The 27,276-nt window shown below is 40.0% G+C and overlaps 1 protein-coding gene across 10 annotated transcripts in view; it reads left to right on the forward strand.

Moving 5' to 3' along the window:
• LOC139470251 (transmembrane protein 198-like) overlaps nt 1-16,319 on the forward strand; it is a 60,730-nt gene extending 44,411 nt beyond the window's left edge. For 9 of the 10 annotated variants that reach the window (XM_071252593.1, XM_071252585.1, XM_071252594.1 and 6 more), the window contains exons 4-5: nt 5,604-5,746; nt 8,432-16,319. In XM_071252593.1, coding sequence (XP_071108694.1) covers nt 5,604-5,746; nt 8,432-8,539 — 251 coding nt within the window. In that variant the 3' untranslated portion in view covers nt 8,540-16,319. The remainder of the gene's footprint in view (nt 1-5,603; nt 5,747-8,431) is intronic. The other variant, XM_071252595.1, reaches the window with a different exon arrangement.
• The last annotated feature ends 10,957 nt before the right edge of the window (nt 16,320-27,276 follow it).

The following is a 27,276-nucleotide window of genomic DNA, read 5'->3' on the forward strand; positions in this document are numbered from 1 at the left end:
ATTTCACAGTTTCAAGAAGACATCTTGACTTTGATAACTGGTGTCTTGTAAAAATATTGCATGAAAAAGAACTAACTTAGAAATGACAACATTCATTCGATAAAAGATTTGCGTCTATGATAAGGATGGTGAATGAGTTGCTTGTTGTCGTTTCAGAATTATCAGTGAACATTGCAATGTTGATTTGAACATTGATATGACAAGACTGGACATATTTCACTGGACTGTTTAATAATAAACGATATGCTGATCTCAAGGGCCCAATGGCTGTTTAGTAAATTCAAGATGTTGGTCTCGACCCAATTGCTGTTTAGTAAATTCAAGATGTTGGTCTCAAGGGCCCAGTGGCTGTTTAGGAAATTCAAGATGTTAGTTTCATGGGCCCAATGCTGTTTAGTAAATTCAAAATGTTGGTCTCAAGGGCCCAATGGCTGTTTAGTAAATTCAAGATGTTAATCTCAAGGGCCCAATGCTGTTTAGTAAATTCAAGTTGTTAGTTTCAAGGGCCCAATGGCTGTTTCGTAAATTCAAGATGTTAATCTCAAGGGCCCAATGGCTGTTTAGTAAATTCAAGTTGTTAGTCTCAAGGGCCCAATGCTGTTTCGTAAATTCAAGATGTTGGTCTCAAGGGCCCAATGCTGTTTCGTAAATTCAAGATGTTGGTCTCAAGGGCCCAATGGCTGTTTCGTAAATTCAAGATGTTAGTTTCAAGGGCCCAATGGCTGTTTAGTATATTCAAGATGTTAGTTTCAGGAGCCCAATGGCTGTTTAGTATATTCAAGATGTTAGTTTCAAGGGTCCGATGGCTGTTTCGTAAATTCAAGATGTTAGTTTCAAGGGCCCAATGGCTGTTTAGTATATTCAAGTTGTTAGTTTCAGGGGCCCAATAGCTGTTTCGCAAATACAAGATGTTAGTTTCACGGGCCCAATGGCTGTTTCGTAAATACAAGATGTTAGTTTCAAGGGCCCAATGGCTGTTTCGTAAATACAAGATGTTAGTTTCAAGGCCCCAATGGCTGTTTCGTAAATTCAAGATGTTAATCTCAAGGGCCCAATGGCTGTTTAGTGAACACAAGATTTTGGCCTAGAGGGCTCGATTCCATAGAGCATCTGAATGTAATGTTTGTTATTTTAGTTTTGTATTGCCAACAAACAAACAAATGTACTTTGTATGGCGTGTCCTCTACCATGGTAATATGGCAATATAGCTAAAAGTTGCCTAAAAACTCACTCACTCACTCACTCACTCACTCACTCACTCACTCACTCACTCACTCACTCTATCATCCAATCATTACACCAGTTGCTAACAATCTCTGATGCATACATGTTTTGCAGAAAAGTGTTGATAATAAATGTAATCAACCATTTTCTAAGAAGATTAATCGGATTCTCGTACCCCCTATTTACATTAGGATGAACACAGTAAGTGCAGACAGACACCATTCGCACAACAAGATTGTCACAAATGGATTTTGTAAGTGTGTGACTGTCTGACTCGGAGAAATGCATCGCTTGTTAACATGGCCTGTTTGGCAGGATGCTTGCCAACCAAGTCACGCAGGGTTATCTCCATCGACAAACATCATTGTGCAACCGTAGCCAGCAGTAATTAGTCTGGAGCATCAGCTGATCTACAATTGGCCGAAAAATGTCAGGAAGAAAAATGGGTCTGAATTTAAATTGCCTTGGCGTGAGTGCTTGTGTCTGCTAGTGCTACCAAGTCTTTTACAAACATATGATGTATTGCGTGTGGACAAACTTAGAATGGTAATTAACTGCAAAGATATGTTAGCTTTAAGAGTTAAAGAGATATTCATCCTTGAAACAGATTTCAATGGCTGTAATGAAATACCCAATTCATTATATTGTGTAAAATGATACTTTAAACGATGTATAGTTTGTAGGGAAACTGTATAAATATCTTATGAGTGACGCATGACGAAGGAAAAGGAACATTGATTTATGCTACGGGATTACTGTTAATGAATCACAGATGGGTCATGACAACAGCTTGGATATGGGACTCGATTTTAGAAACTTGATAAGTGCCTGTCTGCAGACTCTGAAGCTATACTTATACAGTTATGACAGATAATATGAAACAAATTTCAGAATGAATTGTAGAACCATATCACCATGTCATACATTAAGTCAAAAGAATGATTTTGGATGATAAATAGAATTCCACCCTTACGTCGTCTAAGCTGAAATATATCAAGACCTGTTGATAAAAGTGAAAGTATTCTTGGCAAGCCGTGGATATTTGTAACTTTTATTAACTCGTCTTGATATATTTGATTTCAGAAGACACTTTGGAGAGAGTCTGTATGTACTGTAAGTGGTCAGTTCATCTATGATGAAGGTGAGGTGAGATGGGGGGTAACGTCAAGTTCAAGACCACTGCACTTATATAGCGACATGCGTGTACGTGTGTTTGGTTGCTTGTACTATTCCAGACTAATGCCCGTTTTATGGTGCAAACCCACTGAGATACCATGCAGCTGTTTAACATGGACACAGTAAACTGACTCTGAGCCTACGAGTTCTTGTTTTAGCCGAGCGCCAGACAGGGTAGCACAAGAACCATATTTTAACATCTTTTGGTATGTTGCGGATATGACCTTCCGCTCTCCGGCCAGACGTTCTATTCACTAGACCAAAGAGGCAGTCTCGGCGATAAGGACAAGTTCTGAATAACACCAGAGGTCAAATCTACTTCGTTGATAGATTCTGAGAAGTATAACTTGACAGACTGGACAGGAGATTTAAATTTCTTATTTCTTGCTGGCCTCAGGGCAACATGAATGTTGTTTGGCAACTGTCAAGTATTTCATCAGATCCCCATGCTTGTTTTAAGAGCCAACTAAATGAAGGTCGACCCCCTGAAGACCACAGAATAGGTCAAGCAACCCATGCTTGTCTTAAGAGGCAACTAACGGGATCGGGTGTTCAGACTCTCTGACTTGGTTAATGCATGTTATTGTTTCCAAATTGCGTAGATCAATACTCATGATGTCAATCACTACATTGTCCGGTCCAGACTCGATTATTTACAGACTGCCATTGTATAGCTGGAATATTGCTGAGTGCGACGTTACACAAACAAACAAAATGAAGATCCTGTGATTGTGTGTTATCCTTCTCCTACTGTGTACATTGTTGCTTTATGTATAGTACCCGGATAGTCAACTACTTTGCTGATCTATACTTGATTACTTCCAGGCCACCATGATATATACCAAGAATATTGGCGTAAAACAACATTCACTCACTAACATCCCATTATTAAGCTGTTGGCAGGTGATGTAGGTGTGTAAGTCTTCAAGACCTAGACAAACTATTACCACCTCTGCAGTTAACATGCATATAAAAAAATTATCATCCAATTTTAGTGTGAGGTATTTTTTATTTTATTTATTAATATATTTTTTAATATTTTTTAAAATATTTTTTTTATAATGGATGTGTTACAAACACTATCTATGAAAAGTTGAAACATTTACCTGTTCCAAAAAATGAAACCACTGAAGTATATAAAGATGGAGCTTGCAGCATTATGATAATGTAATTCTATTTATTAACTTTTTTGGTAAGCAACACTAGTCTGTCAAGTAGAATAAAAGAAGTTGTTATCCATAAGAAGTGTCATGTATTCATGATCTTCCAACTTCTAAACGCCTGTCAAAGTCTAGGCAGAGGTCCAACAGGACTAGTAGATTTTTCTTTTGCTTGTCCTTTGGACCATGGGACAACAATTTGCAAGTCTTTTACATTTGTTGAAGATCCAGTCCAGTTTCCTCATGGGTATTTGTCATTCGTGTTTAGATCAAGATTGGTGCCATCACTTGGTGGAAAGTCAGATAGAGTTATGCCCCCTACTTCATGTATCTTGTATCAGTATCAACAAACAAAGTGTATCCATTCAACAAGACCAAAATAAATACTGCTGGCACTGTTGTACCTGATGACCTCCAGATGACCTCTAACCTATGTTATTCACCAGTTGGTAGTTATCATAGTGTATGGCACTGGCAATATGCTGCCTATGACTCATTTACACAGCTTGAGCTTGTACAGCAGGAACTGCTAACATTGTCGTAAATATTTATGAAATAGTTTTATTTGATATTTGGTGCATGGTAGGAAATATGGTTATTATTTCAGGAACATATACAGTTTATGTACCAGGGGTTAAAAAAGGCATTATTGAACGAATGTTTATTGGCGATATGCCAACATGTTAACAATTGCTGTTCTTGATTCTTGAAGCTGTTTCATGTTATTCTGGTCACTGGGAGATGTGGGCGTTTTGTGTAATTGATAAGTATAACAACAAGTTCAAAGGGATTTGAAATTGGTTCTTAAATTGTTGATATGTTAAATGTGTTTCCCCTATCCTAAGCTCACTGCCACCACCATATGAAAACACCATTATTTTAATTATTATAATCATGATAATAAGTAAGTCCAAACCAATCACCTCAGCAGTGAATGGATAAGTGTGTATTGAGTATTGTATTCTCAGCTCCCTGGGGAGTATATCAGTGCTTTCACACTTACCATCCTTTCCTGCCTGGTATGCATGGGTAAACAGAAGCAAATTTCTAACAATTCTATGGAGACCCCACATATTTGTTCACCTGTTTCAGACAAGGGCAGGGCTGAAGCCCTAGAAACTCAAATGAGTTACCGTATTTGATGTAATAAGCGCCTAGGGCCCTCTCAAAATTAGAAATAGGGGGCTCTTATTAAAAAATTATTTTGATGAAAATAAAACAGAGTTGAAAGATAAATTTCGTGTTCATCCATGGAGATATCACTGGAATTGCATCACACTGTTTTGCAGACCATTGTGACATCTTTGGTTACCATGACATCACAATCAAATGGCATCACTAGACTTCTGCTACTGATGGTGGTTGGCAGCACTTTTTACGCCCAAGACACTGCTTATTATGGTTTACACACTAAAATTTTTGGAAAAATTATTTTTGATGATAAATGACATAGTTTCTTGAGTATAGTGCACACCCAAGCCTAATGCCCATCCCCCTCTAGAGAATTCAGTATTTTTTGTAATTTTTTGTTGTTGAGTATTATGCGCAGTACAAAACTACATCGTATCCCTTTAGCGAATTCAGGTAAACAAACAGGTGATAACAAACTTGGTGAATATGAAATTGAAGTTTGATGAAAAAACATCACTAGACATGATGACTTACCATTTAAATTGTATTTCCTGTTCTGATATGCATTGTTTTATATGCAGGGATAAAATTGTCCTGTGTATTTTCTCATAAACTAAGCAGGAAATAGCAATCAGCTGTACACACGTTTTCTCCCAATCTACTGAAAATATACCCAATAATATAACTTTTAAGAATTTTGATGCAATGATCGGAAGAATTGTATCAGGAACTATTATTTGATCAGGAATAATATATTCCATATGTTACATATGTCTTTTGATATCAGGCCTGAGTTTCGTACTGTTATCGACTCATATAATTGATATGAAAAGCACATATGGTTGAGATTCCATGTGTTATGATTCCATGTATCTGACAATGGCCTATACTTCTTTGTTTTTATTTTTTCAGCACTACACATCAACAGGTCCAAGAAGGTGAACCTAAAACGTATTCGGGCCAGGGAACGCCGAGATGAGCAACATTCTCGTTACCGCCACCTATACCAGGTGCGGCGCGTCAACGGGGATGTCATCTCGCAGGTGAACAACCAAGTTCGTCACTTCCATTTTCTCCGCATGACTAGACACATTAACCCTTGTTGAAGCTAAAACTCATTAACCCATGTTTTTGTTTCTCGTTTTCACATCCAATTTCCCCCCATCATTGCAAGAAGACCACGTAGCACTGTGACTATTGTAAGTACAGTTTGCGACTTTAGCCACGAGTACAATGCCTGAGTCTAGTTCAATTCTGTTCAGTCTGGTAAGCTCAGCCAAGAATAGGGGGGCACGTGTGGCCCAGTCGTCTAAGGCACCGCGATTCGCTGTGCAGAGTTGCATCCCTTGGGCATGCCAGAAACCTATGATTGTGGGTTTGAATCCCGGTTCGCCCCGATTATTTTTCTAGGTTTGTCAGCACCATACCCGTGCTCATGGGTTTCATCAAAGTGGTAAACGTCTGAGACCTGCATCACTTCGGCTTTCCTCCGACACTTAGCTGACACGCCGTGATATAACTGGAATAATGTTTAAAGCAGCGTTAAACCAAACCCACTCACTCACTCAGCCAAGATTAGTACACTGACTAACAGTAAATTGTACTGAAAATGATGCCAAGACCCAGTTTGGGCTAGTCATCTCAAAAGTGTATTGCAAAGACTGAAATTAGGCATGAGTTCGGATGTTGAACCTTATTGTGATGCAGGATCAGTCTTTCAGCATATCTGTGGTGTGGAGGGGGTCCGACGGCCCAGTGGTGTAATTCTATGTGCAATTTGAGATCCTTTGGCTTACCAGAAACCTGTGCTGGAGTTTGGATCCCGTTTTGAAGTGATTATATTTCTGGGTTTGTCATTACTATCCCATGCTTGTGGGTTTGACCCAGGTGGTACACCTCTCAGACCATCATCTGTTGGGGGCGCGGGTGGCCCAGTTGTCCAAGGCACGCCAGAAACCTATGATTGTGGGTTCGAATCCCGGTTCTCCACGATTATGTTTCTAGGTTTGTCAGCACCATACCCTTGCTCGTGGGTTTCACCGAAGTGGTAAACGTCTGGGATCACTTCTGGCTTTCCTCCCACATAAAGCTGACACGCCATGATATAACTGGAATACTGTTAAAAGCGGCGTTAAACACACACTCACCTTCATCTTTTCTGGCTTTCCTCAGAATTAGGCTGGCATGTGATTCAACTGAAACTGTTTGAAGCTGCATTAAGCCTGACATACTCACTCACTCACTCACTCACTCACTCACTCACTCACTCACTCACACGTGTTGGTTATCATGGCCACTCCAAACAGGTTTCAATAGCATGGCAAAGTATATATTTATGACAGACAAATATCAATGTCAGTCCCAGCCCCAGCTTGGCTCTTGGCATCATTTGCAGTAGATTTTAGTGTTATTACATGTGCTATTGTTAGCTGGCCTTACCAGGCTGAACATAATTTTACTAGGCTCAGGTGTCGGAGTTGTGTCTAAAGTCACAGACTGAACTCACAACACTCATGGTGCTTCTTAGTTGGAAACCCCCTCCCCCACCCCCACAACCCCTCACGGGGTACCCCCTCAAATGAGAAACAAAAGCCTATTGTTTTGTTATGTTAACATGAGTTTGATTCATCATCACAGTCCATGGAATTTTTGATTAACCATAACATCTGACCAACTATTCTGAATATTGTGATTATGTTTGTTTTGTTGTTGAAGACGTTTATTTACACATTTTCCTTCTGCGAAGAAACTTTATTGTGAAGCAATTTCTCCTTATTTCCATCAACACTGTCCAATTTTAATATCACAAAGTATTCCAAATATAATCATTTCATTTTTCTTCATTCTTTGAATTTTTTTATCAAATTGCTTTTTCTCATGATCCATGGCATCATTTCATGAACCTCCTCGTCTCAGTCAGAGGTTCTGGTTTGAATGTGTCTGTCATGTGATGCCTCCATGAAAGTCTTCAAAAACATACAGTCAAATCTAATAATAATTTTATCAGCAACTATTTTGTTAGTAGACGTGAAACCACCTCCGTGGTCTAGAGGTAGAGCATCCACCCGGAGAGAAGGTCCGGGGTTTGATCCTTGGCCGCATCAAACCAAAAAACGTTAAAAGATGGTACTTGTTGTTACCCTGTCTGGCGCTCGGCATCAAGGGGATAAAACAAGGACTGGTCGGCTCGGAGTCAGTATACTGTGGGGTATTCATGTTAAACTGCGGCATGGTATCTCAGTGAGCTTGCACTATAAATCGTCATCAGTCCGGACTAGTACAAGCAGTCACACACACACACGCGTACTTGCACGTCGCTATATAAGTGCAATAATCTTGAACGCGACGTGAAACCCAATTTCTTCTCACCTCACCTAGTAGAGGTGAGGGGTCAATAGTTATGAAGACTAAGACCATTTGAATACGGATGATAACAGATGTAGGCTGGTCCCATGTCAGTATTAACCTAGTCAACATCAAATAACTGTCACACATATACCATAAGTTGAGCATGTATACGGAAGTATTCCTGTTTAAGCTTATTTTCACTTAATCATTAATGGAATGGTAAGAAAAGGTGCCCTACCATGCTATATATATGGAATGTGAAAGTGCCATGCTATATAAGGACTGGTCATGAAAGTGCCATGCTATATATAGATTGGTAAGTGATTGTGCCATGCTATGTATGGAACGGTAAGTGAAACTGCAATACTGACTGATAAACATTTATGTTACAGGACTACATTCAGAGTATCCAGGGAAAACTGTCCCCGGCTATGAGAAGCCTGACCGACCCGATGACTGAAGTGGAAAGTGCTAACACTACACTGACACAAGTGCCATGATCATATCACACCTCTACTATAGGTCATATCACTCATATCACCTGCATGGGACGATATCACTGATATCACTTGCATTGGACATATCACTCATGTACATGAATGGGATGGTATCACTTATAACCATGGGACAGTATCTTCTGGAAGGGGTGATATCGTTCATATTACACCCATGCAAGTTCAAGGTTTGGATATATCCATATCAAGTTCATGTTAGAACCATACTCGATACCTTCACATCAAAATGTATCACTTGCATTATAGACCCATCAAACTCCGACAGATGGACGTATCCCGTACACGTGATACATCGCACGAGGATGCTTGTCGTTGATGATTAACCAGGTACCTCACAGGGTAATACAACACATATGGACTGATGTCATTCAAGCATTCACTCTGAATGATGTTGAAGCATATCATTACACAGGAAGCACCAGACTGATATATCCTATTGCTTGAGGACTCTCCAACCACGGAGGAGCCGATGGTCACCTACGTTGATGTGTATAGGACATGGCAGCCAGTAGTGCTTATCTCATGCATGGGTTGGACTCATTAAGCTCTGTCTAATGAATGTCTACCATGTTATTAGCTTGTGAACTGAGTGTCGTGATAGACATCAAGTTGTTGGGAGGAGAACTGTATTTGCTGTAGTGCTGAAGCTAGAGTTGTTGGAAGGAAAATAGTATGTACCTTTGTGAAGAAGATGGTGTTTGGAAAAGGAACGGGAGTCGTGGGATGGTGAATAGCAAATGGAGAAAACCAGCTGAAGATGTTGGCTGAAAAATAGCATCTGCTGTGGATAAGAAACTGAAGCTGTTGGCTGGAAAGTAGCATCTGCTGTAGATATGAAACTGAAGTTGTTGGCTGGAAAGTAGCATCTGCTGTGGATAAGAAACTGAAGTTGTTGGCTGGAAAGTAGCATCTGCTGTGGATAAGAAACTGAAGTTGTTGGTTGGAAAGTAGCATCTGCTGTGGAAAAGAAACTGAAGTTGTTGGCTGGAAAGTAGCATCTGCTGTGGATAAGAAACTGGAGTTTTTTGGCTGGGAAGTAGCATCTGCTGGAAAGAAGAATTTGGAGTTGTTGGATGGAAAATAGTATGTGCTTGAGAGCCGAGGTTAAAGTTGGAAGGTGAATAGTATGGACCACAGAGGAGAGCTGTATGTCATATGAGGTAATCGGGAGGCTGTTTAATCATGCACTGTCACCCATGCTTGTCACTACAGGAACTGAATCTTTATGTTGTGATCTCAGACAATTATATGCTTGTATTTTCATTTTGCTGCCACGAATTGAAAAGAAAAAGTCCTTTTCATCCATACCCATTCTAGGTTGTTGTAGATAAGACTTCACTCCAACTACACTTGGTCATCAAATGTTATATGATCAGAGTCAGCATTACTGCGTGTCAAGATGCATAAACTGGATGACGTCATGACAACCATTCCGTTTTCCTCTGAACTCACCAATCACAATGACCTTCATGAAGGTCACACTTCTGCTTGCATGGCCATATTTCTCGGCAATATTGTTCAAGGTTTGGTGCAAATAGATAGATGTAGATATATAGACAATGCTCAAAGTCCCTAATCACATCTAATCAGTCATTCTTTGTGTGTGCATTTGTGGTTGTTAGTGATCTGGGATGGGTTGTTAGTGATTTGGGATGTATATTGCAAACAGAAAATCCCCATCATGAATGGGCTTGTTGATTCACTATTCCTTATCGGTTCAACAAAGCAAGTTTATTTGTTAGAAACTACTTGAGGTATTCATATTAAAGTGGTACTTTTCCTGTCATTAAGCCATTCACATTTGGTTTGTTTTTCTGGATTTTCTTGGTCAATAATGTGGTTGCCAGGAGGCAAAATAAGAAAGATTAAATGGAATGAAACTAAATCAGCATTTGTATAGATCACTCTCCAATTTGTAATTGCTCAAGGCACTAAGACCATGATAGATCTACATTATTATCTAAGTCAGTGGATCAGTGTGCACTGGATTTTCATTCTCTGCTCCCTGGGGATCATACAACCCAAAAGCCTGTCAGGTGCTGGAAGGTTAACAGTCATATTATTTTATTGTTTTTTTATTGAGGTTCCTAAAGAAAAGTTTTCAACAAAATACAAATAAAGTTGGGTTTTTGAGACCACAAACTTTCAGTCATAACGTCTAATGTTTTTAATATATTTCTTTTGGTGGCAACATTGTTTATAGTCAGCCTCAAGCAAGCAAGAAACTAGTCTTAACACTACGCAAGTCTTAGAGTTTATTATGAGACTAATGTTATGTCAGCCACTGTTACATGTGTCCTGTTCAGATCCACAACTTTGTTAATCTGACAAACTGTTAAGGCATTATTCACATAGGTTAGATTTTGGAGGAAAATTGATTAACCATGGCCTGCTCTGCAATGCGATCATAACGCTACAACTGTTGTAGGTGTATTTTAAAGTATAGGAGATATGATTGTTGTATTGCTATGATCACTTTGTGGAGAGAGACCAAGATCATTATGAAGCATCACCATTGTTCTAACAGCAATCACTACCCATAACTCATGACACTATCAGTGCAATAACATTGATGTTAGTCAGCAGGAAGATAGTTTTCTTATGTGACCCTAAGATGTCCTTGACCTTGTACATATGGAAGATGGCACACAGAAAGGATTGTGTCTGCTATGCAATGAACACAGTATTTGAAATCAGTGGTTGTTGCCCGTCCAGGCTTTGATGATTTGTCACAGCCAGAAGGACTTCATAAGCTGAAATTTAGTTTTATTTTCTCAAAGTGCTTGGATACCATAAGAAAATCATAAATCATTTGACTTAAAACATGACAATATCAAACAACAGTTATCATTGAAGTCTTTGATAGGCATTTATAGCAATATTCTATGCTATATATTTTGGCAGTTATCATTGCTATAATGCAGCACTGCTTATCAGCATTAATAGAGATCTATGCAAGGGTACATTCATCTCCACATGTTGGCAAATTAAGATATGATCAAGAAACGAATATATAATATTTCTGGTACAAAAATGGGTCAGCTGGGATAAATGAAAACATTTGACGAGTTGCGGATGTGATAACATAATTTGTACAAATCATATGTTGGCAGGTTCCTGGAAACTCGGCTTTTAAGTTTGCATGAACTGGTAGGCAGTATATGTAATCAGCCAATCAGCCTTGCACCACAGATGCTCTCATGCAAGATGAGCGCTGCCTGAGTGGTCAATAAATACACTGTGTGGTCAGTGCAGACTGTGCTCTTTAGTAGGCTGGTAAGCAAGGGAGCATGGAACATTCCATGGACTGATGGTTTTCTCTGCTTTCATGCCAAGTGTGGAATCCATTCCTGGTGCTTCCTGCCATGATAGTAATGGAATTTTGCTAAAAGCGGCATAAAACCCTACTCGATCGTCACTACTGTCATACCGACTGAGAAATAAGCTTCAAAATATATGTACACGCTTTTACACACCCATAGGCATGAAGTCAATGAGTTGTTGGCGAGGGTTCTTTTATTCCTCCCTGCCTTGATGAGAGACAAAATGGCCTCTTTCAGGGCAAAGGGGTAGCCTAGTGGTTAAAGCATTCGTCCATCATGCTGAAGGCCTGGGTTTGATTCCCACATGGGTACAATGTATGAAGCCCATTTCTGGTGTGCCCGACAAGATATTGCAGAAATATCGCTAAAACGGCGTAATAACCACACTCCCTCATTGTTATTACTTTAAAGTAGCTTAAATTCACTGAGTTTCTGTTGGTTAGGCAGAATTTGAGAAAATCTGTCTGATATTTTTGTCTGATTGATTAAGGAATATTGTTCAACAGTTGGGACATGAATGTATTCTTGACAACTATTTCCTCACTTCTAGTCTTCATACAGCAGGTATTCGGACTATCACTATTTTTGTGATGTAGGTATGCAGTGTATTTATGAATTCTTTTGCGAATTGGTTGTATAGATAAACTATTTACCTAATATGGTCTCAGTTCCACTTTTACCCCAATGATATCACTCAGGTAACTCATGACACTGGATTTATTGAGAAGTGATCTGACTAGAACCTCAAAGAAATTATGTGTTGGGTAGGTGGGGCATAGGAAAAGCAGAAGTATAACTGTATAAAATTATGCATGAAAGTACTAAACCTGTTCCACAAAGCGATTTTAGCTCTACGACTGTCTTAGCTAAAGTATGGGAGCTATGGTCGTTTTAACGGTATGATCGCTCTGTGGAATGAGACTCTAGGCTATAATGTTAAAAAATAAAAATTATGGGGTCCCTAATGAAATCCCATAGGAGAAGACGTCACAGACCATGGGATCTGCCTTAATTTCAATCTCATTAAAATAAGATCTTAGTTATGCTAAACAAAGATCTGAGAACACCCATTACGTGTCACGTCAGACCGACCTTTCGTGAACTTTGACCGACCAATAAAGGACTGACAAGAAGTCGACATTAGCCAATCAGAAGGCAGCTTGCTCATGCTTTACGGCACTAATTTCAAATTGGGGACTACACTTTGAAACATATTTTGACTTATTCTCGATTAAAAATTTGAAACCTGAACAAAAAAACATTCTGGAATGGCTAATAGATGGTCTAGAATGTATGGATTCAGTCGTTAAGCTCGTAACTATCGTTCGGAATACCCTGTGTTAAAGTTTTCCAGGTTGCATGATTAGAAGTCACTTTCATGATCTGGTAAGCGACACTCTAAATGGTCGGATGAAAGGTCATTCTGATGTTACCCCTAATGGGATGTCCTCAGATCTTTGTTTAGCGGTAGCGAGAACTAAGATCTGATTTTAATGAGATTGCCTTAAATTCTAACAGTGATTGGACAGGAAAGGGACAATTTCTATCTTGATAACATGGAAGTAATTTTCATAAAAAACTACCCTAATTTTTTTAAATGACATACAATTATTGAAAACATGGAGTTGGTTGGCAACTGAATAGGCAAGTAATTATTGATTAATTTTGTGTTGTAAGATTATAAAGGTACAGCATTGCCCAAGAGTCATACGATGTTAAGAGCCTGAGCTTGTAAGCCAGCTGTCCAATGCACAATGCCTGTATATTATCCAAACTGTCTCATTTCATAATGCATTGTATTAGATAGGCAGCAGACTTAGTTGGCAACACAGCAAATAAGCCTTCACCTCAAGCACCTGTTGTGGAAGCGTTTTTGTTACTTTTGTACACAGCATGAAGTAATTTCTACTTTAATACATACATTATTTATGACTTGTATAAATTCATTTGCTTGTATATATGATTGTGTTTGTTTCTGTGTAAATATCATGCAGAACTCTCCCAAGTTTTCATGCAAACATCATTTGTGTCGGTGATGATAGATAACGTTTTCTGTTGCCGGTTTTAGATGAAACAGATGCACGTTTAATTACAGGAGTAGCCAAGTGGTTAAAGCATTCGCTTGTCACGCTGAAGACTTAAGTTCAATTCCTGATTTGGATACAGTGGTGAAGACCATTTGTTTCCATCATTACATTCTCAAATGCGAAAGGCATGATTTGACAAATCTTTAAGATGCAGTATGTCATTGATATTGTACCTGGTGCTGAACTTGTATTTGTTTTTCAAGTTGAAATATTGGTTCAGAAGATGCAGGCTAACTGGTTGGAGAAGGGGCACCTGTTTTCATTATCTGATAGGCTGTAATACTGGTCCTGAATATTACTAGTCTTGGACAAGTGAAAGTAAGATTGAAGCCACAGTCGACATGGATTTCAACTTGTTTATTCTCATGGGCGATGTTTCAATACAGATGCTAGCACCTTGGGTCGGTGTGGTAGCATAGTGGTTGAAGCGTTTGCCTGTAATACCAAAGGCCTGGGTTTGATTCCACACATGGGTACAATGTTTGTCCATTTCTGGTGTCCACTGCCATGATATTGCTGGAATGTTGCTAAAAGCGGCGTAAAACTATATTCACTCACTAGTACCTTTATTAAGTTTCATAAAGATATCAACATCCATACTGAAACATTGCACACAAAAATAAAGGCGTTGAGTGAGTATGGTTTTACGCCGCATTTAGCGGGACACCAGAAAGGGGCTTCACATATTGTACCCATGTCGGGAATTGAACCTGGGTCTTCGGCGTGACAAGCGCATGCTTTACCCACTAAGCCACCAGACCGCCCCTAAAGACGTTGAAATCTATAACTCTGTCCTCAATGTGGACTTAGTTAATTTCAAACCCTGCACTTGTTTTGTTTGACAGTCCACTATAACATTACGTGGGGCACGAATGGGTCTGATAACCTAATGCTCAGAAGGAAGGTGAATTGATTTCTTGCTATTTTGATCCTGACGCCATCTGAGGCACCAGGAAAGTATAAAGTTACTTCTAAATAATGTATGTGACTGACCTTTTCTTCAACATAAATAATCGTTACATGTGCAAAATTTTCCATAACCAGCATCAAAGTACGATATTCAGTTTCTTGTCAGCTATCATGAATCTGTACAGGTAAAATACAGGTTGTTACTGTTGCTATGGAAACAAATGTGTCATTGCATTAACGTCTTTTGATATTTATGCTACATATGAAGAACTGGAATGCAATTGATTTATGGATAATCTTCTGTTCAACCATAAGGTATTAAACCAGTAAATGACAATCTTATTTTATTGAAATTCCTTACAAAATGTATATGTTGTAACTTATACAAGTTTTGTTGTAACTTATGGAAGTTAGTAAAAACAAGCTTCAGGTATAAAGGTGAATTATTGCATTTAAAATGTCCTCAGCTGTAAATAACATGTTTGTTATGGAATTTGCAGTTAAATCATGTTGAATGATTTGTTATAGAAGATCTAGATTTTTATTTTCCAGAAATATTACATAGAAATTTTGAAGGGTATATTTTTCTAATCTAATCTGACTTTAGCCATGTTAGCAGCATGAAGATGCAGTAGAGTATTTAGGAATATATAAACACTGGACATGGCGAATGTTATTTACCCTGTTATATACTCATGAAACTATTTCTGTAGACCTCGTGTCTATGATGTTGATTGAAATGTACTGGTTTCCATTTAGCATGTGTCAGGACAGAATTCTTAGAACTAAGAATATTTACAAATGTATTTGACCCATCCTCCATATCCTTGTATCTTATCTCCATTCTAAAACTGATACCCTGGATCCAATGCTTGTCATGCTGAAGGTCTGGGTTTGATTTCTTACATCGGTATAATCTTTGAAGCACATTTCTGGTGTCTCCCCTCCCAACTCAACTCACTCACTCACTCATTCTCTGCTAAAGCCTGGATTTAGGTCCAACTCAAATAACTTTACTAGAAATTGTTTGGGAATCATTTGAACCTTACTGTGTGAAGTCACTTCCCAAAGAAGGGTCCCGTGAAGATTCTGGGGTAGAATAGGTCTTCAGCAACCCATACTTGCCGTAAAAGGCGATTATGCTTGTCGTCAAAGGCGACTAACAGGATCAAACAAACCAACCAACCCCCCCAACGAAGGGTCCAGGGTATATATCAGGACACAGTGGAGACAAAGTGCCCTGGATAATCGAGGATGATGTCTTGTTTAGATTCCAACAGCATTGTTCATCTCTAATTGCCGAAAGAAAAGTAACCCAAAATACAAACATCACAATGAGAGGAACTTGGGCAGATCTGTTAATTAATACATTGACAAGAAGACAAGATAATAACATATTGTGTTATAGCTTAAAGCAATTCACAGTTTGAAAATGATAAACTTAAATAGTCTGTTAAAACCTGATTAAGTAATAATGTTCCATGAAGCAGGCTTAAATGAGGAAAATGTAATATATACATGTCAACCCGATATGATATTCACAACGATTGTTAAGACGAGCTAGTTTCAGACTATTTTCATTGGTATTCTGACAGTGAATACTGGTAATATCAAGCAAAGGAATGGATAGTAATATGACAACAGACCTTTGATGAGCATTAAGTAAATAGTGAAAACATGTAAAGATATTGGTATCTGCACAAGAGCATTATGTACTGGTAAATATAGAAGTTGCTGTCTATTGATGTTTGTTTGACACATAACAAAACACTAATCATGTCATCCTTGATTGACAAGAGTATTATATATCCATACTATCATTATACATACCTTGGACCTATTCCCTACCATAGTTTTATTTTGAGCCTTATTCGAATTGCACCATGTTAAAAATAGCTGTCCAGTCAAATCACTCACGAGGGAGAAGGTACAAGAGAGATTGATTTGATGACATCACTTACAAAATGAACTATGGTGGCAAATTTGTCCAGGGTATATCTTTGGAATGTGGATATAATACCAGGGTATTTATCTAGAATGTGGATATAGTACCCTGGATCATCGAGGATGATCTGTTATCACCTGTCCACCTGACTCAGTCTGTTGTTGATGTACTTGTTGTTACTGTTTATACAGGTGAGAGGAATGGAAGCATCACTTGACATGGTTCTTGTTTGCTGTATATAATGGTTGGCTTTGAATAAAAAAATATGAAATGAATCACAAGTGTTTGTTGTATGTGTGTTCAGAGAATAGCAGTTGGATTGGTTTGATCAGCCAAAAACTTTACAACTTCACTGAAATGAGTTGGGGGGTTTTCGGCTTTGTGACATCAACACCAAGTTCTGATTGATATGTTGCATATCTATGTGCTAAATATATTTCAAAATTAATTTTGAATTGCTTGTATACAAGTATGTATAACAAATGATTAAACGTGGCCTTTTCATTTTTCAAACCTTTATTTGGGGGTCGGGGACGTGAGTCGCCTCTTAGGACAAGACCCAATTCCAACCCAGACCTTCACAGGAGCAACAGCATGCTTGCTGTTCCTGCCATCAACTGCTTGTTTGCCTGGCCTAACGCATTTACAGGTCTCTTTTATAAGTTTAAATATAGGTGACGACCGACATAAGTAGCATTCACTCACTGGAACCATACTGAGATGCCCAGTGGCTTATATTTGTAAGAAGAAGAGCAAGTCCAGAGGCTCCTAAATGGGCTTCCAGAGAAATAATATAGTCTCAGTAGGATAGTCACATGACCACCATGGTAAACTAGCTGTCACGTGACCATCTTGGGTGACCAGCTGTCAGGTGACTCGGCTGATAGCTTGTCTGTTTCATGCCCACACTATCAACCACAAGGCTGACTTCTAAATTTATCTGACTTACAGGTTGACTATTGTCTCCTGTCCTGATATTGCTAACCTAGTGGGCAGCCCGGAGAGCGGAAGGTCCGGGGTTCGATCCCCGGCCGCGTCATACCAAAGACGTTAAAAGATGGTACTTGTTGTTACCCTGTCTGGCGCTCGGCATTTAGGGGCTAAAACAAGGACTGGTCGGCTCGGAGTCAGTATACTGTGTCTGAGTGGGGTATTCATGTTAAACTACGGCATAGTATCTCAGTGAACTAGCACTATAAATCGGCATTAGTCCGTACTAGTACAAGCAGCCACACACACACACACACACACATGCATGCACATCGCTATATATATGTGCAATAATCTTGGACGCGACGTTAAACTCCATTTCACTTCACATGTGGGAACATGCAAAGCTCTGTGCCCTCGTTCGCTGGAAAGTCAACAGGATTTGTAAAAATGTACATGGTAATTATTGCATACCTGCAGACAGACAGTAATAATACCGGAGGTACATACAATGGTAGTTACAGTAAGGATGAATCTGATCTTTACACAGGTAGTGCCAAGAGACACGGACATGTTTGGGTTTTCACCTGCCATAGATCTAAAAGAATCCGGTGAACGGTTACCATGTACAGGACACGTAAGAGAGGTGCGTCCCTAACAACATCCACCCAACCAAAAGCCTAATCTTATGTATATCTCCTATATTTCATAAAACATTTACAATCTTTTGGCGTGACGCGCTCGGGGATCGAACACCGACATTTCACACTCTGCGAAGACACTCTATCCACTAGACGTCAGGGGAGGTCATTTGCTAGCAACACAATCATGTACAGTAAACTACGGTTATAACGAACACTAATTTAGTTCGTAATAACCGTAGTTCGTTATAAGCATACATACAGCATATACATGTATACAAGAAATGAACCGGACTAAAAAATAAGTTCGTTATATCCGTCAGTTCGTTATAAGCGTGTTGGTCATAAACGTAGTATACTGTATGTATAACGAAGCCGCCATTCATTGGAACATGTGTTCCATAGTCAGTATATGAAACCACTGAAGGGATTACTGGGGCAGAAAAAGTCCTTGTACACCGTAATTTCCAAATAGTGTGGACCGTTCCTCATGCTGTCAACCACTCGTTGGTCTTGTCCATACTGGGTTATGTAAAGGTCGCTGTGCTGAAGCTGAATATTGCCGACAACAACATGAGGGCACGTTTGTAGATTCTTGGTTAAGTTGTGTTTGTTGTTCGGCTTGTTCTCCCCACAGGGTAAAGGTGATTGAAAAGGTTATCACCTCGAGTGAGCGAGTGAGGTTTTACGCCGCTTTTAGCAATATTCCAGCAATATCACCAGGGTTATTAACCCTAAACAGCTGGAGATTTTGATAAGCAATTTATATTCTTAATATATAACTCCACTTTTGCCTCTCGTTACCATAGTGACGCAGCGGATGGCACTTCGGCATAACTTCTCGTGTCTTTATTTTTTAACATTTTTTAATAAAACGCATTTCAGCTAAACCATAATGTCAATATCACAGTGGTACGTGAAGGACGTGTACAGCAAAAGGTCTCCTGATAAGGGCGGTCAATAACCTGTCCCCGCAAGTGTGATTCAATTCCATTTCCAAGTATGATTGGCGTTTGTGGGAAAACAAAGACATTAAACGTTTGTGGATAGCAACTTCTTCATTGCTGGTAAGGTTCAGAGCTATGCCTTGCCAATCATCAGGTGGGCTGGTTGGTTGGTTTATTGTTTAACGTCGCACTCAGCAATAGTCCAGCTATATGACGGCGGTCTGTAAATAATCGAGTCTGGACCAGACAATCCAGTGATTAATAACATGAGCTTTGATCCACGTACAACGTAATTGGGATCGATGACATGTATCAACCAAGTCAGGGAGCCTGACCACCCGATCCCGTTAGTCGCCTCTTACGACAAGCTTAGTCGCCTTTTACGGCAAGCATCGGTTGCTGAAGACCTATTCTACCCCGGATCTTCACGGTTCCAGTATAAACATTAACCATAAACAGACAAACAGCCCTGTGTGGCGGTTTAACATGGATACCCCAATCAGACACATTATACTGACCCCGAGCCGACCATTCCTTGTTTTGGCCCTTAATGCCGAGCGTCATTGTAACAAGTTTGTTTGTTTGTTGTTTAAAGCCGCACTCCGCAATATTGCAGCTATACGACGGCGGTCTGTAAGTAATCGAGTCTGGATCAGACAATCCAGTGATTGACATCACGAGCATCGATCCACGCAATTGAGATCGATGACATGCATCAACCAAGTCAGCAAGCCTGACCACCCGATTCCGTTAGTCGCCTCTTAAGAGAAGCATAGTCGCCTGTTACGACAAGCATGGGTTGCTGAAGACCTATTCTACCCCGATCTTCACGGGCGCGGTGTAACAGGTACCATCTTTTAACGTCTTTTGGAATGATTGGGAAGGGGATCGAACCACAGACTTTCCGCTCTCGGGGCAGACGCTCTATCCACTGGACCGTCATTCATCTGATATTCTCGATTAACTTATTACGGTGCAAATACAACAAAGTCATGCGCAAGGACAAGGTAGGATAACGGACCTTTTTGACCCACAGGATCTGCTGAATTTAAGAAGTAGAAATTTTAATGAAAGATATCAAAGGTGTTCATATGAATGAGAAATTACCTTTGTTCATTTCAAGACAATACTAACCCGGACGTGACTCAACCCCAAAAGTACTAGAATATGTACTTTACTATGAAAATGTTATCCCAAATATAACATTTGTTATAACACTTGACAACACCAAATACTTGGGTAAAGATAAAATGTGGCCAAAAGATTTTCAGGGTTTTTTCTAATATTGGAACACGAGCAAGTCTTTGATCCATGCTGATTTTCATAAATGTACATCGTGGGTCACAGATTTGCTCATATTTAGATTTTCATTTTTTTATATTTTTTAAATGCCCATTTCATTCATTTTAGCTATATTTGTGTATTTGACCAAGTCAGAATTCCAAAACTTGAAAATGTTAGAAGGAAAATTGGCTTATCTGATTTTCCTGCCATTGTTACAAATTTGCACCAATCAAGTCAGCGAGCCTGACCACCCGATCCCGTTAGTGCCTCTTACGACAAGCTTAGTCGCCTTTTACGGCAAGCATCGGTTGCTGAAGACCAATTCTTCCCCGGATCTTCACCGGTTCCAGTATAAACATTAACCATAAACAGACAAACCTTCTCTGACAAGAAGGATGTTATGGTTCATGAAAATATACATGACTACGCCGTGAAAGGAAAGGAAAGTCGACTTTATTACATTGCTGTCATTGCAATCGATGGTGATTTTAGGATGGAACTTGCAAGCAGGGTTACTTTTATGATGTGTGATAGAATTGGCGACCAGGGGGATTTATGATTATAACCGTGAAACCGATGAAATTCACGAAATGAATTGATCCGGACTCATAATGTCCGTCATTAATGTCAATCGCAGTGAGTGCAAACACATATCAGAGATACCGATATTAACCTTTCTCACACTTCGTCACTTCCGGTTTCGTCTACAGCTGGTCGTTGTCAGGGAAGTGTCCACTTCCAAACTGGACTACTGCTGGTCGTTGTCAGGGGAGTGGCCACTTTCAAATTGGTCTACTGCTGGTCGTTGTCAGGGGAGTGGCCACTTTCAAATTGGTCTACTGCTGGTCGTTGTCAGGGGAGTGGCCACTTTCAAACTGGTCTACTGCTGGTCGTTGTCAGGGGAGTGGCCACTTTCAAATTGGTCCACTGCTTGTACGCATTCTACATTTGTCGGTCAAAATTCAACGGTAGGGGCCGACCATTTGATATTCCCCGAATATTCTTGAAAAAAATAATTATGCTTCATATTGTGGGGAAAAAAACGAAATAGTCTGCTACAAAAATACAAAAAAATTGTTTTGAAAAAATAAATACTTTAGCTCAGCTATATATCTGGTTTTGGATCTGCAGGTAAAACAATATTAATTTTTATGGATCCGGAATTGGAATTTCGCTAGGCTGCGTGTTCATGTAACTATATAATTGTCATAGAACATTGGATACAAGCGACCGAGTGAGTGAGTGGGTATTTCTTCTGTGACAGGTCTTGTGTTACTTATAGGTGATGCAGGTCTCAGAGGTTTACCACTTTGGTTAAAAAACTCACGAGCACGGATCTGGTGCTGACAAATCTAGAAACATAATCGGGGTGAACCGGGATTCGAAACCACGATCTAATGATTCTGGCGTGCCCAAGGGAGGCAACTCTGCACAGCGAATTGCAGCGCTTAAGACGACTGGGTCACCCGTGCCGAAAATATGAAGTGTTCATTGACTTGTCTGTGTATCATTAGACAATTTAAGAGACCACCCATCAGATATAACGATAGGTCTGCCAAACTACAAACTCAGACATTGTCTTGTTCATCGATCGTTCGCAAACCATAACCTTTAAGACGTCAGAACTCCGTGCTTCAAAGTGGGGAACCAAATGCGAGCAGGCTGGACGCTCCCTGAATCAATCTGCTCGACCGCGTACAAGTCGCGTGCCCGGGATCCGATACAGACAGGAGGCGGGGAAAGGTTGGGCCGACACAAACATCATGGCCACAAAGGCACACGGAGCCAGTCAATGGCATCAGAATCAGATCAGAAAAGCCAGTCGATTGGCCGTCTTCATATCATGTTTAAAATAGAGGCAAATGTTCTGTAGCTCGACTGACGTTTACCTACAATGTCCATGTGAGCTTATGTCATGGTTTTCAATCCGTTTGCATTAAACTAAAAATCCTTCCAAACACATCATCAACATTTCTATAGAACATGTTCCCGGCTACAACAAAGTAAGTTTTCATTTTAAAACATATACAATGGCCGCCAAAGCAACTCAAGTCGGTGAAGAAGATATCCTTGCCGCAAATCACTTCTGAGAAATCATTGGACATATAATTGCTTTCAAATGCTTCAAGATTGTTCATGAGCTAAATACATCGTCTAGAAATATTCAAAACAGACACCATGGCAGTTGTCAGACATAGAATGTTTGAAATCAGTTGAAGTTCAAGGTTGTGTACGACATACCACGTGCTCACAGTGCTTAACGAGTTATCGCACATTTATCGTGTCTAATGTATATCAGTACATTACGACACCGGATCGACTTTGAAGGCACTGCTGACATAATCAGCATACAAATAGCTCATTACTCCAATCTGCATGTCATCCTTGCCCAATTGCGTGAATCGATGCTCATAATGTCAATCACTCGATTGTCTGGTCCAGAATCGATTACTAGTATTTACAGTTCGCCGTCATATAGCTGTAATATTGCACAGTGCAGCGTTAAACAACAAACAAAACATTACTCCAATCTATAACTAAAATAGAAACTAAAATTAAGATGCTTTAATATGATTGATAGCTTCAGCGTATTTGCTTTCAAGACCAAACTGCGAGGAGGTTTCCCTGTCTGTCGCGTGTACTGTATCGTAGGACGGATGGACGACGGTCAGCGCGTCTGATAGCATGGCACCGAAGTCCGTATTGGCAGAGCTAAAACCACCCACGCGGTTCACATGAAACTTCGAAGATCACAGAGCCAGGGAGACGTCAGTTCCGACATAATTGCATTAAGATAAGTTCAAGCCATCAAATTGTGAACCAAAACACGTCCCGTCGGACACTTCAAAAGTCATTTTCCGGAATAATAATACACCACGAAGACGTTATAGTTAACCGGGGTCAGCGGTGGCGCGACCAGAACTGGGATAAACTTTACTGTGGTAATAATTTCGGTTAACTCTAAAACGTTTGGCGATATGTATGCGGAATATGATTTAGTTCATATTCTCGTTGCGAACCATAGTGAATACGATCCTTTATATATACTCTGCAAATAAAAAGAAACGCAACACAGATAATTTTGGCGGACGAAGAGGTGCAAAAAATTAAGAGGTTTAATGTGTTATAGTATCGGGGACAAATCCCGGATCAAAATGATCACAACAAGGACATGCAAACCATTAGTCGGGAAACACGTACGATTCGGATATCGCGCCCAGTGCATTAACAAAAGGGCCACGGAGCTGCACGCACGGTATTAAAGTGCAGGGGTTTTGATTGCCTGGCATCTGCGTCAATCGAGCAGTGACAGTTCAACAACATGCCAAGATTAACAGAAGTGCAAAGAACGTTCATAGGCCGCTTGCAAGCAGGGCAATCCCGATCAACTGTAGCCAGGGTTTTTAATGTAGCGCCCAGCACCATCAGAAGGCTATGGGATCGGTTTCAACAGCATTGGTCAACACGTGATCGGCCAAGGTCGGTGCGCCACCTACGTGAAAGGACGACCACAGTCACCTCAACCTCCATCCAAAATACCCGGACTGCGCAGAATCTCCGACCAGACCGTACGAACCTGTTTAAGAGCAGCAGGTCTGGGAGCAAGACGTCCTGTTCGACACGTCTTATAGAGTCGACAACATCGTCAACAACGACTGCATTGGTGTCGTCAAGACAGGGTATGGCCTCGACTGCGATGGAGAGATGTCTGGTTCAGCGACGAATCAAAATTTCTCCTCCGTCGAGGGGATAGAAGAGCACAGGTCTACAGAAGTCGGTGAGAACGTTACGCCGGAAACTGCGTACAGGAAGTGGACAGGTTTGGTGGGATTAGCGTTATGATGTGGGCGGCTATCTCTCATCATTGCAGGACAGGTTTGGTCCATATCCAGGGCAATCTTACGGCTCAACGATACATCCTCCCACACGTCCTCCTAATTGCAGCCAACGGCAACGGTGTATTCCAACAGAACAACGCTCGGTCGCATACAGCACGGATCACAAGGGCCTGTCTACACAACAACAACGTTGATGTTCTCCCCTGACCCTCCAGATCCCCGGATTTGAAGCCGATAGAGCACCTGTGGGATGAATTCGCTAGACGGCTTTGCCGACGTCAACCACAACCCCAGACATTGCAGCAGTTGGCTTTTGCGTTGCAGGCCGAGTGGGCTACCATTCCCCAGGATTTGATTCGCATACTCGTCTATTCCATGGGCAGGAGATGTCAGGCCGTTATCGATTCCAACGGGGGACATACGCGTTATTGATGGTACATGACCTTCACCTTGGACTTTTCCTATGTACCGATAACTGAGATGACTACAATCACCAAGTTTTCTCTCCACAACATTTTGGCTCAATACCTTGTACGGTTCCAAGTATAAATGTATTTTCCTGCCTCACACAAATCTGACTTTGAGTTTCATTTTTTTAAGAGTTGTATTTCCATGTTCCATTACGAATAATAACCTACATTAAATTCTTCATTACAAATAGGAAACATGTATATGTGTGTGTATATTGGGTATGATATATAAATCGTTCAGGATGAAAGGCGGGTGTGTATATCGGGTATGATATATACATCATTCAAGATGAAAGGCGGGTGTGTGTATATTGGGTATGATATATACATCGTTCAGGATGAAAGGCGGGTGTGTGTATATCGGGTATGATATATACATCGTTCAGGATGAAAGGCGGGTGTGTGTATATCGGGTATGATATATACATCGTTCAGGATGAAAGGCGGGTGTGTGTATATCGGGTATGATATATACATCGTCCAGGATGAAGGCGGGTGTGTGTATATCGGGTATGATATATACATCGTTCAGGATGAAAGGCGGGTGTGTGTATATCGAGTATGATATGTACATCGTTCAGGATGAAGGCGGGTGTGTGTATATCGGGTATGATATATACATCGTTCAGGATGAAAGGCGGATGTGTGTGTATCGGGTATGATATATATATACATCGTCCAGGATGAAGGCGGGTGTGTGTATATCGGGTTTGATATATACATCGTCCAGGATGAAAGGCGGGCGTGTGTATAGCGGGTATGATATATACATCGTCCAGGATGAAAGGCGGGTGTGTGTATATCGGGTATGATATATACATCGTTCAGGATGAAAGGCGGGTGTGTGTATATCGGGTATGATATATACATCGTTCAGGATGAAAGGCGGGTGTGTGTATATCGGGTATGATATATACATCGTTCAGGATGAAGGCGGGTGTGTGTATATCGGGTATGATATATACATCGTTCAGGATGAAAGGCGGGTGTGTGTACATCGTGTATGATATATACATCGTTCAGGATGAAAGGCGACAGACTGTTCACTCAGAACGATAGACAACCATACAGGGTTTGTGTCGAATGTATTATATTATACATACTTCAGAAGGCTGTAGAAGCGGTGTAAACTTAGAAACATGCTGAGAAGCATCATATCCAAGCTTGATGTTGACGATTTTATATCGAGATTAGATATTTTTTCTCAGCTACACCTACAAAACGAGATATTTTTAAACTATTTAAAGCTGAGGACCTGATTAAAAAGAAAAGAAAAATACCTTGCAGCAATATGATTTTTTATGGCAGGCAATTTTTTTTCCATCAGTATATCAAACGATCGTTCCTTAGCTGGCCTAAAGTCATGAGGACCCATGGATAGTGCAGTGTGTATATGTCAATGGTGGACATAGCTTAGAATATACTTACATCTACTAAACCGGCTTGCATTTCATGTTATTTCTATGACACCACAGCTACAGTCTTTTCTTCAGAACAACCCAGAGTATTTTACAAAATGAGCCAATAAAGGATATTCCTCTATAATTATTAGGCTCTTGGATATTTCATGCCCTGTGCAGTGGACAAATAATACTGTTTCCCCGCCGGGGAGGGAATGTACCACGGTAAAACAGTTTATTGAACAATTTTTCTTCGAGTTGGTGTAAAGTTGTGCAGAAATTCACCCAGAAGACCATCAGGTCCAGGAGTCTTTTTTTTTATTTTAACACTTTTCAACAAGAATATAATTCTTCCTCTGTAAATGGTCTGTTCAGATCATTTACGTAAAATGTTCTGTCAGATGGAGATCCCAATTGATATCAATTATAGCTGAATAATTAAATACAGTGTCACTGACATACAGAAGATTTTAAAATGGTTACACCACTGCTCAACTGATATATTCATGGTGATTGTACGAATGCTTCTCCCTCTTTTAATTTTTCCCCCCAAAACACCAGGAATGCTTTCTTGAATTTATTACCACAGTTCTTTTTCCCTGATAAACAGCTTCTTAAAATCATTTCGAAGAATTCTGTAAGTATCAAAGCAAGTACCGATAGTTTAATGATCTTAAACAGGATATCACCGAGGTCTTACGAACAGGTTATAGTGTTGTGCTCAACAACATGATGACGTCATCAGAGATTGATTATCGTGTTTATAGATGGCATACTAGACTAACATTTATTCTCTGAAATCGTATATTACACAATATCCTTCTTGACTCTAAAAATAAAAAAATAATCTCTATGCTGATTTCAGAATAGAGCTAGCTTGAGCTGGCTAGACTTGCTTTTGTATGCATTTCTAGATTATTTTTTTTCCACAAAATAAATATATTCCA

Source organism: Haliotis cracherodii, unplaced genomic scaffold (genome assembly GCF_022045235.1).
Source record: "Haliotis cracherodii isolate W230 unplaced genomic scaffold, xgHalCrac1.p SCAF_20, whole genome shotgun sequence".
Lineage (NCBI taxonomy): Eukaryota > Metazoa > Mollusca > Gastropoda > Lepetellida > Haliotidae > Haliotis > Haliotis cracherodii.